The following is a 12,924-nucleotide window of genomic DNA, read 5'->3' as shown; positions in this document are numbered from 1 at the left end:
AGCCAAAACCTTGGGTACTCAAATTACATTGTCATTTTATATCGTGTACATATGAATGATTAGTGCTAGAGTTTAAAGCATTTACAGTTAGCACATTAACTCCAGCAGCTATAGCAGCTAGCTGACTCTGATTCAAACTTGCATTCTCAAAAATTTAAGCTCTTTTCTGTCTACCTATATCATTATATGGTACAGATTAGCAAAGCAGCCTGCCATCCCTCTTTAGAAATAAATGATAAAATGACAGTGCAAATGTGAAGTCCAATAACATTATAAGTTTTCAGAAACATACAAGCTATTTAGATGAACTAATGTCCCTTAGTTTGAAAATGGTCTGCTACATTTGTTTTTTAAATCCAAAATGCTTCAGTTCAAGATATTTTTATTGTTTTGTTATGAATCCTTCTGTATTTCAGTATCATGTTGTTGTTGTTGTTGCTTTTAACTACAAATAATGTATTATTCCATACAGGTATTGTTTCTACAATAACACATCAATTTTCAGCAGGTTGCTTTCCATAATGCCTAAAATAATATTTTGAGGGAAAAAAAACCCAACAAAACAAAACAAAACATCAACATCAAAAATTAGCTGTGCAAGTATAAATTAAACATTTATCTTGAAAATTTAATTGTGTTCTTTTCTAATAACTGTTACCAGAAATTATTTCTCTTTTAATCTTAGAGAGGTGAAGTGCCACTTGTTGTTGTTGTTCTTGTTTGTTTGTTTGTTAATTTAAAGTTACAGAAGCAGCTTCTCTCAGTGACTAATCGTATCAGGAAGTAATAGTGATATGACATTGTAACGGAACACATTTTCATTACCTCACAGAGATTTAATTCAGTGGCTTTCAACAGTCAACTATGAATAAGAAACATGCTCCACTACTGTGACAAATTCTCAGCTGGCATTAAATTTTCATTAAAAGGAGGTTATTTGCCTACTTAAGTTAGTACACAATGACTATTGAACTTATATTCTACATTGCTCTAAATTTCTGACTCCAGCCGACATGCTTGTGATGTCCAAAAGCTGAATGCCAGAAGATATCAACTGGAAACCAGAATTCCTTCTAGCTCTGGAATGTGAAACAATAAATGTGATTTAAAAGATAGGAAATGTTTTAAGGGTAGTGTAACAAAAAACTTGGTCACTTTATGTTTGTTTACCTAGCATTTTCTGCTTGAATTCTTATATACCTATTTATGAAAAGGTTAATAATGCTGTTAGCTGAGAATTATCTATTATTTATTACTGATGACAAAACACAGTTTCAAAGTTTTTAATATATGTAGGTTGTTTTAGAAGCAATGCCTCCTAATTATTTTCACAGCCACTACCACAGATACAAAGAGCACAACAACAGTATTTGATAGAGCAAATTCTTAGCTACAAAACACTTTCAGAGACACTTCCATTAGCAATACACTGTAGCCAGTGATGAATGAGAGCTTGCATGCTGTGCTTGTAAAAATCTGCACCAGTTGCGGTGACCCACAACTGCCATTGCCATTGCTGAATTGCTCATATCCACTGTTTGGTCTCCATACACATTCAATTAATGTCAGTGGGGGCAATTTTTTCCTCATGGAGCAGTTTGATGACACACCTTTGCTTCATATATACTTCCATATCAGATGCATTTTTTTCAAGACTGCTCCTCTGAAGCTATCTGTTCCATCGCAACAAAATTTACTGGAATATTGGTGGGAAGGTTCAACCTCTACTGCTGTACCACTAATATCTGCCTTTGACATCGTGGGTCAATATAATAAAATAAGAGGCATTACTTTTGGTGCAGCCCTTGTACGTAACAATTGTGGAATCATGTTATCAAGGCTAATAATAAAGAGTTATAGATTCACACATCATTTGAAGTAAAATATGGTCATTTAGTTCCTTCATGAACTGAGAAAAAAAAAGAAAAAATATATTAGAATTTACTACAATTATGAGAATGGGATTAAGGCAAAGGCTATATTTTTTCTGTGACATAGATTTCCATTTTTCATGTGATTGCTGCTGTTAAACCAAGTCTGTGAAACAGTTTCCTAACTGTTCAGTTGATCATAAAACATATCTCCATTTCAGTGAGTACTAGCTGATAAAAGGATTGGACAGGTTTCTCTCAAAATAAAGTACAATGATCTGAAATTATTTGGAAGCCTTTGGGCTTTTTTATAAAGATGCATGAATTATACAGTTAAGACATGACAGAGGTTTTATAGAGGAATTATTAATTGCTTTGGAAATAAACAAACAAATATATAGTACATCATGTTGAAGATATTACTTTCTTGCTAGTAGAATTCTCACTTTTGGGAGATTCTACTTCTTTTTATTTCTTTTAAGATATTATTTCAGTCTTATACATTATTTTCCAAGTTTAAAACAGTTTTCTAATAAAATCAATCACAGAATATAGTTCAAAAGCAAATTAGTTCAAAGCAACTTCTGGGCATACTTATTAATTCAAAAATATTACCTGAGCAATGAGGAAGAGATCCACTCCACTGTCCATTTAACTGACATGTACGAGATGACTGCCCTAATAGAGAACGTCTACCTGTGCAAGTATAATGAACAGTAGACCCAAATGTATATTTATCTCCAGATAGGACCGCATTAGGAGGAACGCCAGGATGGCCACAGTCAATCACTACAATGCATAATTATTGGAGATAAAATAAGGTTATTATCACTGATCAAACAGTTTGTAGTTATCATTTTCATAACTTCATACATAAATTTTGTGAAGACCTTTTTAGTGTTTCAGGGAGGTGAGCACTTTGCATGAAAATTACAAAGTTTATTAAGGATAAAAAGCTGTAAAACAAATGCTTCTATATTTCAGAAAGGTATTTTAGATAAAGATATTGATTTTCGAAGACATTCACAAAGCTGAGATTTATGGCACAGTCATATACAAGCATACAATCATACACGTATCCTTCAGAGAAAATACAGTAAGACATTATCTGTCTGTCACTGCTGAACTAGAGAATATGCAAACCTGAATCTCATTCACTAGGCCCTAATTATTGGTCATGACATCTATTAGGCTTAGAAACAAGATAATTAAGTTTTGCTTTAAACCTTAGTTCCATGCTAATTTACAGGTTTTGGTTAATTAAGATATTTCACTGTTTGGATAAAATATTTGTGTACATACTCTAACAATTTATTGTTTTAGCCTGTTCATATGTACAATCCATGATGTTAATTGTGTAGAGACTGCACTGAATATTGTGACATTCTTGAATTAATGAGATTATCACAACTCTATTATTTTTCCGTTGCACAAATTTTGATTGGTAATTGCAAGAAACTTTCATACTGTCATTATTTTTTAATACCCTCATAATCTTGCCATTTCTGTGATTTTCATTTACAGACTGCAGTTATACACATCTAATTCTGCTAACTGGCTTAAACGTCAGGATATATGTAAACTCAGCAAAGAATATGAGAATGCTTAGCTGTATATTTTTGTCCTTTAGTTGCCTCTTATATAAAAAAACACAGTCAGTATCTCATGCTATAATTTTGTTAAGATATTTTGTAGTTTTAGGAATTTAATAGTTCTTAATCCTTAGTAGTTTTTAAACAGGTGAATATTCAGAAACTTGATCTAAAATCAGGATAGTGTCACTGCAATAATTTCAGCAATCTTTTTATCTATTGGAAAGTTCCAATTCATTATGGTGAAGCTACCTTGGCATCTAGCTACTCAATAAGAATTAAGTAAAATTAAAAAGGCCTTATGAATCATTATGAAGAGTAGTATTTATATAAACAATACATGTAATGGAAATAAATCTCTGTATGAAAAAGAATTAACTATTGTCTTTTAAGAGCATACAGAATAAACATCATCATAAGTGAAACCAAAATACAAAAAACTTAAAAAAATTCAGATATATAGAAAATTTAAAGCAAGCAAAATGAGATTAAAATTCACGAGCCAAATTCACTCTATTTACAAATGAATCCAACCTTACACATTTCATTCATTTCTTACACTTGTGTATGTCATGTGGCATATCTTGACCAAATATTCATATTTATATATACTGAAAATAAGACATTACTGCTGCAAATACCAGGGTGCTGGAGCAGCCCTCTAAATCATACAGATTATTGTTGCTGTTTCTTTGTTTAAAATTGATACTCCATCACCTTCAATATCATAACATTTTCAGAAGGTATTTATTTTATTTTTAATCAGAAGCCTAATCAGGGTTGAGGATTTATTCCATTCCCTAGTGCTTCAGACTTCTACAACAGCACATTGGCTGTACAATATAACATATTAAAGCTATGTGTGATTGTGAATATTTTCTGTAATTATTTTTTGTCTTAGTGGTTTACATTTATACATACACTGATTTGTTTTCAACATCACATTTTCTCAAAGATCCAACTTGCATGGTACAGAGCCTTCTTGTTTCAGCCCCACAAAGTATTTAGGAATGTTTTATGTGATTGATTGGCTCTGATTTCAAATTAGTCATCATCATCATAGTATCATTGTCTCATGCGGGTTGGAAGGGACCTTAGAGATCATTGAGTCCAACCCCCCGGGATTCGAGACTCTGTGTAGCAGAGCGGCTCTTCTACCTCTTGTGCCACAGGAGGGATTCGAACCCAGGGCCTCCGGTGTTGCAACGCAGCATTCCTACCACTTGCGCCACCGGGGCACACGATAGTCAAATTTTTGATAGACATAAAATGATGAGACTAGTACATATTACAACTTGAACACTTCCTGTTAGCATGTTATTTGTTTAGTCATACACGTATAAAATCTACTACTGTTTATGATTTTGCAGAAAGAACTTATAACTTTGTTAGTAAAAAGGTATATTTACCATATAGGCTTCAGTAAAATGAAACTATTTCTCTTTCTGAGCAATGCGTACACATTTTCATGACTTTTTTTTTTTTTTTTTTGGTCATCTTTAATTTTTCTATTTGTTTCTTCTGCCATGTTGAGAGTAAAAGATGTTATCACAGAGGAAATGTTACCTTACAGTATCCAGTTTGGGACTTTCGTATACAAGCTTTTCCTCTGTATTTACATTTGTTTCTTAAGATCCTGAGAACCTAATAACTGAACTAGAAAATGAAATACTGATAAAAAGATATAAAAAGAATATAAAAAGAAATCTTTTATCAAATGTGAGATTTCAGTGGCTATTTTTTCTTTCTTTTTTTTTTTTCTTTTTTTTTTTTTTTTTCCTAGAGGGAAAAAAATAAAAATAAAAATAAAAATAAAAAATGTCCCAACACCTTCTAATCATCAAGATACAAAGATAACACTGACTAAGGTTATAACATTCTGCAGAAACAGAAAGAAGAATAAATTCACATCAGTCTCTGGTCAAATGTATTTATGTATCAATAAAATTACAACATTGCTAGTATGAAGTCCAATTCAATTTATGTAATAGTTGTGGGGTGTTTTATTTTTTTCTTTGGTTTTTTTTTTTTTGTTTTGTTTGGTTTTTTTTGTTGTTTTTTTTTGAGCAGTGAATCAAAAAGCATATCATGAGCTCTCTACAATCTGCAGAGCTGCCAACAAGTGTTGCCATCAGTGTATCTATCTGATAGCTGGGAATGGCTGTATATGTCATATTGTCAGGGAAGAAAAGTTAGGATTTTTGAGTGATATAATTATTGACAGGATGGCAAAGACACCAGCAAAAAACTGGTTTACATTATTTGGTTTTCATGCTTTGAATATGGGAATTGTGTTTACATGGTAGTTTACAAATAGCAGATTTAAGTACATTTCTCAGAACTAAACTGAGAATCCTCTGCAGTCCAGGAAACAAATATGGTCACTGAAATTCTCTAAGGTATAAAGTCAAAATGTATCTTTCATTCTGAGTAGGCTACAAATTTAAAGTACTTTTCTAGCAGCATGTACCTTAACAGCCTATGCGCCTTAAGTCTTTAATTGAAAGGAAGAGCTGAGAAAGCATTATAGTCTAAGTCAACAGTTTCTTACAGGACTTATACTATTTAGAAAGACATGTTGTAGAACATTGCATTTCAAAAGAACTTTGAACTTTACTTTGCAGTTGAATAACTTTTGTCACAGTGGGTCTCTTGTCCATTACTCTATTGGTACTTCAAAAGAAGATAAGCTCTTTGAGTCCAGTTAAAGAGAGACTGAAATCCAGCTAGGTCAAAAAAATAGTCCAATAGAAGTCAAAGGAAAACATTCAGCCAGCTTTCAACTTATTTTCCATTGCTCTTACAGTGGAAAAAAGCCAGCAACTGAATGACTGCCTTGCATATATCCAAAACAGAGACAATTTGCAAAATACACTTGAAGTTGATGGGGTCATATAAAACTGTACAGTAGCTGCATCAGAGTATTTTTAGTAAGCTCTATGATTATGATAGTTAAATAACCTGGATATGCCTGGGTTACAACGCATCAACCCCTTTATACAAATTACACTAGAAATAAAGCTGAGGATGCTCTTTCAGATTTCTATGTAGCACTTTTACTGCCAAAGGTGAACTTAAAAATTATCAAAATTGGCAGTAGTAAATTATTTCTGACAATTCTGCATGAAGATTAAGTGAGAAAAACACAAAAAATAGAAAGAAAAATATTTGCACCTTTTCATACAATATTTCTTTTTATCTGGAGATATGTTACTATTAGTTAATATTTGTATTTCTGAAATACCATTGTTTTATCAAAAATGAATGTGAAACAGATAAACCCCATTATACAATTGATTCTGAATTGCAATTAATCTGTTTATCCTGTCTAAAGTAAGTAAGTAAATAAATAAATAAATAAACAATCCAGAACTAGAGATTTTAGCAGTAAGAAGAAATAAATATCAGATTTTTTTTGTGAGAGGATAGGAAATTGGAAAAATCTTCATTATTGAAAACAAAACAAAACAAAAAAAGTTAAAATTGAGAACAAATGCCTAATGTATTGTAAATGTTTGTCCATGACTCCCAAAGAAGGAATCTTTAACTGTTTTCCATTTTATATTAATGAAAAAAGCTTTCAGCCCTTCTCAGTGAAAAAAATTGGTCCTAAAGTAAAACCTTATATAAAAGTTTATAGAGAACTCAGTAAATACACTATCCCAGTCAATTAAAAATTTATGAAATATCTGTGACATCACGGATAGAAAATTCTTCATGATAAACCAAAGAAACCTCTTTGTGTTGATCCGTTTGCCTTCCTGATGGATAAGTTGCATTTGACTTTTGCTCGGGTAGTGTGGAAAGCTGAGAACATCCAAAGAACACTTCTGATGCTCTTTCTGGTGTTTGCCTAATGTATTCAGATAGTTTGATCTTGCTGTTGTCCCAGAAGATGTCCAGAAAGTACCAGTGGCATAATCCAATAGTTGTCCCTTGTAGTTTTTAAGATCCAGTATGATTGTAGTTTTGTGGTCAACTGAGATGTACTGATAAATTAAATGGATAATTTTTCTAAACTATTCAGAGATTATTGTGTACTCTTTAATGCATTTCTCATTATTTTAATGCTATTTACTGCATAAAATAACAATATAAATGTTCTACTTTAGCTGCCACTGAAACCTTCTCTCATTGCACACACAAATACGTATATAAACATGATTATTCTAATTGCTTTTTTGATACTGATAGAAATGTGTAAAATAATATCTAGCTCAGTTAACACTCCTAGTAGAAGCATACACATTATCTACTTACTAATGCACTCAGGCAGAGGTTTGTCCCAATGGCCATTTGGTTGACAAACTAAAACTGAAGAGCCAAATAAAAAATAACCGGGATTACAGTCATAAAATACCACTGTGCCATATGTGAAATTTCCATGTTCTATTTTACTCTCTCGTATGGAATTTGCAGGAATTCCAGGATCAGAACAATTCACCACTAAAAAGAGAAAAAAGTATAGGCTTCAGGTTACTAAAATAGTCTGCACATGGCCTCCTATCCATTGAATGAGAAACTTGCAATGTTTCAAATGTGTTAGTTCCTTGATTTTATTATATAATTAAATAGAGCTAGGAAGATTATGTGAAATTTGCAGAGGGGGAAATAAAAGGAAATGGTTATTCACAATAAGATGACACTGTAAAAGTCTTTGCTAATAATAAATAATAATAAAATTGACATATAAATGTATTCAATTAATACCCTTTCCTTTACTGAAATTATGCTCACAGCTGGAAAGAGACTGCAGAGAAAAGATGCCGTTAGTCTAATCCACACAACAATGTAAATGTAGTCATATGCCCATACTAACATTTTGATGGCTAATCACATCTTTGAGACAGATTTTTTTAACTAAAGGACAGATGGTCAGATAGTGATGACAGTGGTGATGCTTCCAGGACAGGGAACAGCCCAAGAAATAGATATGAACCCTTGAAAATATGGGTAAAGTTTGATAATTAGGATTTTTATTTTAAATTCTTCATTACATTAGTTTTGACACATTTAGAAATAGTAAAATATTGTTGGTTTTTTTTTGTTGTTTGTTCAGTTTTTGGCAGCTTACAGCTGTCGTTGAGACACTGCACATTACAAGTGACAGTAATTATGTACAACACAAAGTTGGTTCTTCTTATTTTTAAAGTTTTCTACCTAAAACCATTAGACTTGAGGATGTGCAAAATTTCGGAAAATTTCCTTGTCAAGTTATTTAGTCTCTGATCCCTACATGCCAGTATCATATCGGTCAGTTTTGCACATTACTGTGCAATCCCCGAACAAAGTGATTTATAGTAGCTAGACTGAAAATTAGACATTAGGAATGGTAAAAAACCATTATTTATCTTTCTTACAGAAAATAAATGACCCAATTCTCTCAGTCTGCCATCACATCTTCTTAAAGGAGTTCCTTCAGCTCTTTGGTCTTGTTTCTTTCATGTGCTGAGGGCTCCAGAGCTGAATGCAGTATTCCAAATTTGGTCTCATGAGAGCAGAATAGAGGTAGAGAACAACCTCCCACAACCTGCTGGCCATGTTTTTATGAAGCCCGGGGTATAATGGGATTTCAGAGACAAAAATAATTTAGAGTATCGGAAAGTACCCAAATGGATTATGAAAAGGAATAAGGGGAAAAAAAAAATAAATGTTGAGCAGAGCAGTCAGATACATGGAAATGAAATACAGGGAAAAAAAATGCATTTCTGTGTGCAATTTTAGAATGATACTGGATAAAAATGCAGTGTGTTATTTCAGGATCTTAAAAAGTTCCTTGTCTTCTCTGCATAATCTTGCTTAAGAAACTTGTAAAGCTATTTTACAATATCAACAAAAACTGCAAACACAGAAGAAAGTTTCTTTGCAACAGTTGTCCTGATAACTTTCTGAAAACAAGAGACCTAATTGAAAAAATGAAACATTATATGCTTGTTAGGAAGAAGAATGCTTTTTTATTGCATATTTTGTCTTGATAGTGTCCCTTTAAGTTCAGTTTATTTTCCAGCCTTAACTTTCCAACTGAGTTTGAAATCTGAAAATCTTCATACCTTTGCATATTGGAGGTGGATGACTCCATTGTCTGTTGGCCTGACACTGTGCTTTGGTTGGTCCTTGCATAACATAACCAGTATTACATGAGAATGTCACAACATCATTGAAGTTGAAACCATTTCCGCTTGTTCTTCCATATATCGGACTACCAGGGTGACCACAGCTAACAGCTAGCATAGCACAAAAGAAAGGCAGAGCATGCTGTTATTAGATTTCATTATTTATAATTATCATTACACACGTAAGAGCATTTTAAAATATTTTTTTATAAGACACTGAGTGCTTTCTATTAAAGATTTATATTTAGCATTCATACAAAAACTTGACTACAGAAGTACCTATTATAAGAGTAGATATGTGAAGAAGCAAACACAAATTTTGTTGAAAATAATTTCTAAAATGTATAAATATTTCTTTCTGGTTTAACTTAATTTTTAAATTTTTAATTTATTAGGACTAACATACGTATATTTGTCTTTTTTGCTTGTAGATGACTATGACAATGCTAAAAGAAACCTACACATAGAATATAAATGGAAGAAATTTTTAGCATCATCAAAAAAGTGAAAATGGTCTTTGAAAACTATTACAGCATACAGACAAGTCACAGCATATTGTATGAATACAGAATAAAAGTTAAATTGAATTTTGTGTGTTCCATTAATGTCATTAAGTATTTTTCTGTTATTAGTATTACTACCTTTGTATTATTTGTGTTAAGTATTATCAGAAACTTTTAATATAAGGTAGCAAGGGAGCACTTGTAGTACTTTTTTTTTTTTTTTTTCCCCCTCAAAAACAATAATTATAATGGTGTACTAAATTATTAGCATGTATAAAACTGTTAGGTAAATATATTTATTGAGCCACAGGGAAATTTTTCTCATTGCACATAAAATATCAATGAAAAATCTTCTTGTGAAATCAAAAGTATGACATTCACACATACATAAAATGTAAACCTACAAGAATACTATAGTTAACAAAATCTTTCTATTACTCAAGCAAAATGCGTGGGGAATTTAGAAGTTAAAAAGTCAGAATTACTACATTTGAATACTAAATCTCAAAAATTCAGTTAAGACATGTGGGGAAGTTAAGTAAATAAATAAATGTGAGGCTGTTTATAAAAGACTTTTGCAAGCCTTTTTTTTTTTTTTTTTTTTTTTTTCCCAAGTCCTATGTCTTTTTCAGAAATGCTGTATTGCACATTCCCTCATATTCAAGCAAGCGGAGCACTAGAACAGGTTGACTAGTGAGAAGGTGGGGAGTATCTTTTTTTTTTTTTTCTTTTGTAATTTTTTATTTTTTTTCTAGTTCTAATACTGATATGAACTTTTTAATTTGCAAATTCCCAATTTATGGAGTCTAGTTTACATGCCCCATGTATTATCTATAAATAATAATATGTAAAATATAAAGCAGTAATGCTTTTATTAATAATAAAGTAGAAATAAAATTATTACAGTAATTTTAAGTATGTCTCTTTCTATGTAAAACAAAGTAAACACAATGAACAGTAAAGGTACTGAATTAATGTCTTAATGATGAAGTTTTCTGCAACAAGAATGAAGACAGAAATAGAAAATTTGCAGGTGGACTAAAATGTATTCAGTACAATGAATGATATTACTGAATCATTTAATCATAGTTGTAATTCACTTGAAAATTCTTATTTTTCTAAGTCCAAAGATACTCCTCATCTTGTCTGACAAGGGCATTTCTGTAGCGGAAATCAGTATTCATTGTCACGCTTACTTACGCACACAAGATGGCAGCTGACCAGACCAGTTGTGATCCTGTTGACAAATTCGTACAGAAGAACCAATCAACCGAAAACCAGGACTGCACTGGTATACAACCGTGTCTCTATACCCATAATTTTCTCCAATTACTTGACCGTTGACTATAAGATCTGGAATACCACAGTGACCAGCTAGATTTTTCAAAGTGAATGATAAAAACGAGAACTGTCAGTAAATATGCTAAAAAAATTTTAAATATACCTCTTAATTTACAACAAATAAATCTTCCATTCAAACAATCAAGTGTTTATTTCTATTAACTTGGGGAAAACTGCAGTATTACACAGTATAAATGGAAATAATTCCCATCACAAAAGTAAAAGTGTGTACATCATAAATTCATCATTCTTCCCATGGAAATTAATTAATTTGGACAACTTAGTACTGAAATCTGCCTTTCTCACACACCAGTCTTAAGAATCACAAACATGAATTTGTTAAGGCTGAAGGTAATCTTTGCAACCATATCCAATTATCCTAAAACTACATCAAAATGTCATGTCAAAAACCTATGTATATTTTGGCCTAGTCTTCAACTTTGTACTTTTAATCCATAGAGGTGGAGGAAGAAATTAAGTATGTGTGGGGTTTTTTACCATTTTATTTTTTTCTTACTGAATTTAAAAATAAGCACTACATCTCACCAAATAACTTGTAAAATTGAAATGATGTCACATGACACAGACCTAAAAATTAAATAAAATAAATAAGGAAAGAAAGCACTGTTACAACTAGCAGTTAAGTTTAAGTGGGAAAAAATATTACCGGACACTCAAACTACTTTGTTCCTCATTTGTCCTATAATTCTAAAGACAATAAATAAATAAAAAAATAAAAAATCAAACCCCTAAAGCCATGAGGTTGCTAGTGAGAAAATAGATTGAGACAAAACTGTTTGCTCTTTTCTTTTAACTTTGGAGCCCTTATAATGCTCTGATGTTTTTTTCTCTTTCTTTGAAGGCTAGAAACATCCTATAGCAGGAAAAAAATAAAAATTAAAAAAAATAAAAAACAACACAATGGCAAAGCTGAGACTTTCTTGCCTCTGAAAGCATAAGTATCATAGATGATTTTTCTAAGAGATGTAAAAAACTAGGAGGTAAAAAAACAACAGCAATCAAAATACCAGATGGGTTTGGCCCTATTGGTTTAGTTTTCAAAACATAATCTGACATGTTGTTGCAGCTTTGTGTGTTTGCCAAATTAGGTGTACATAACGCTATACAGCGTTCCTGATTAGAGAACCTTGGAGAACATAAATTAAATTCTCACTGATTTATGTATTTATGAATAAATTCTACCCATTATAATAGCATTAGATACTCCTTAATATTTTTTTCAAAAAGTATTTTTACTATCTTTATTTTCTTACTCTGAAAATCTATGGATCTGATCTCCATCAAAAGAAATTAAGATCTTTCCCTTACAGTAATTGCTATCATTACTTCTACAAAAGCATAGACAAACGAAGACAACAGAGAAGAATGGAAAGTAAGAGAGGGGAGGGATGAGAATTTTTTATCTTGAAGAATCATTATTACTTAGCCTTATACTGTATTGTTTTTTGGTTTGGTTTATCTCCCCCCCCCCCCCCCCCCCCCC

General features: G+C 31.8%; 1 protein-coding gene across 3 annotated transcripts in view; it reads right to left on the bottom strand.

Annotated features, from left to right (window-relative positions):
* Positions 1-12,924, bottom strand: part of CSMD3 (CUB and Sushi multiple domains 3) — a 468,617-nt gene that overhangs the window by 42,694 nt on the left and 412,999 nt on the right. For all 3 annotated transcript variants that reach the window (XM_015856172.3, XM_015856173.3, XM_085537054.1), the window contains 4 exons: positions 11,280-11,453; positions 9,514-9,687; positions 7,724-7,909; positions 2,487-2,660 (listed from right to left, as the gene is read on the bottom strand). In XM_015856172.3, coding sequence (XP_015711658.2) covers positions 2,487-2,660; positions 7,724-7,909; positions 9,514-9,687; positions 11,280-11,453 — 708 coding nt within the window. The remainder of the gene's footprint in view (positions 1-2,486; positions 2,661-7,723; positions 7,910-9,513; positions 9,688-11,279; positions 11,454-12,924) is intronic.

Source organism: Coturnix japonica, chromosome 2 (assembly GCF_054131305.1).
Source record: "Coturnix japonica strain WE chromosome 2, WE-NBRP24, whole genome shotgun sequence".
Lineage (NCBI taxonomy): Eukaryota > Metazoa > Chordata > Aves > Galliformes > Phasianidae > Coturnix > Coturnix japonica.
The sequence above is the reverse complement of the archived record's forward strand: the minus strand, read 5'-3'. Positions and strand labels throughout refer to the sequence as shown.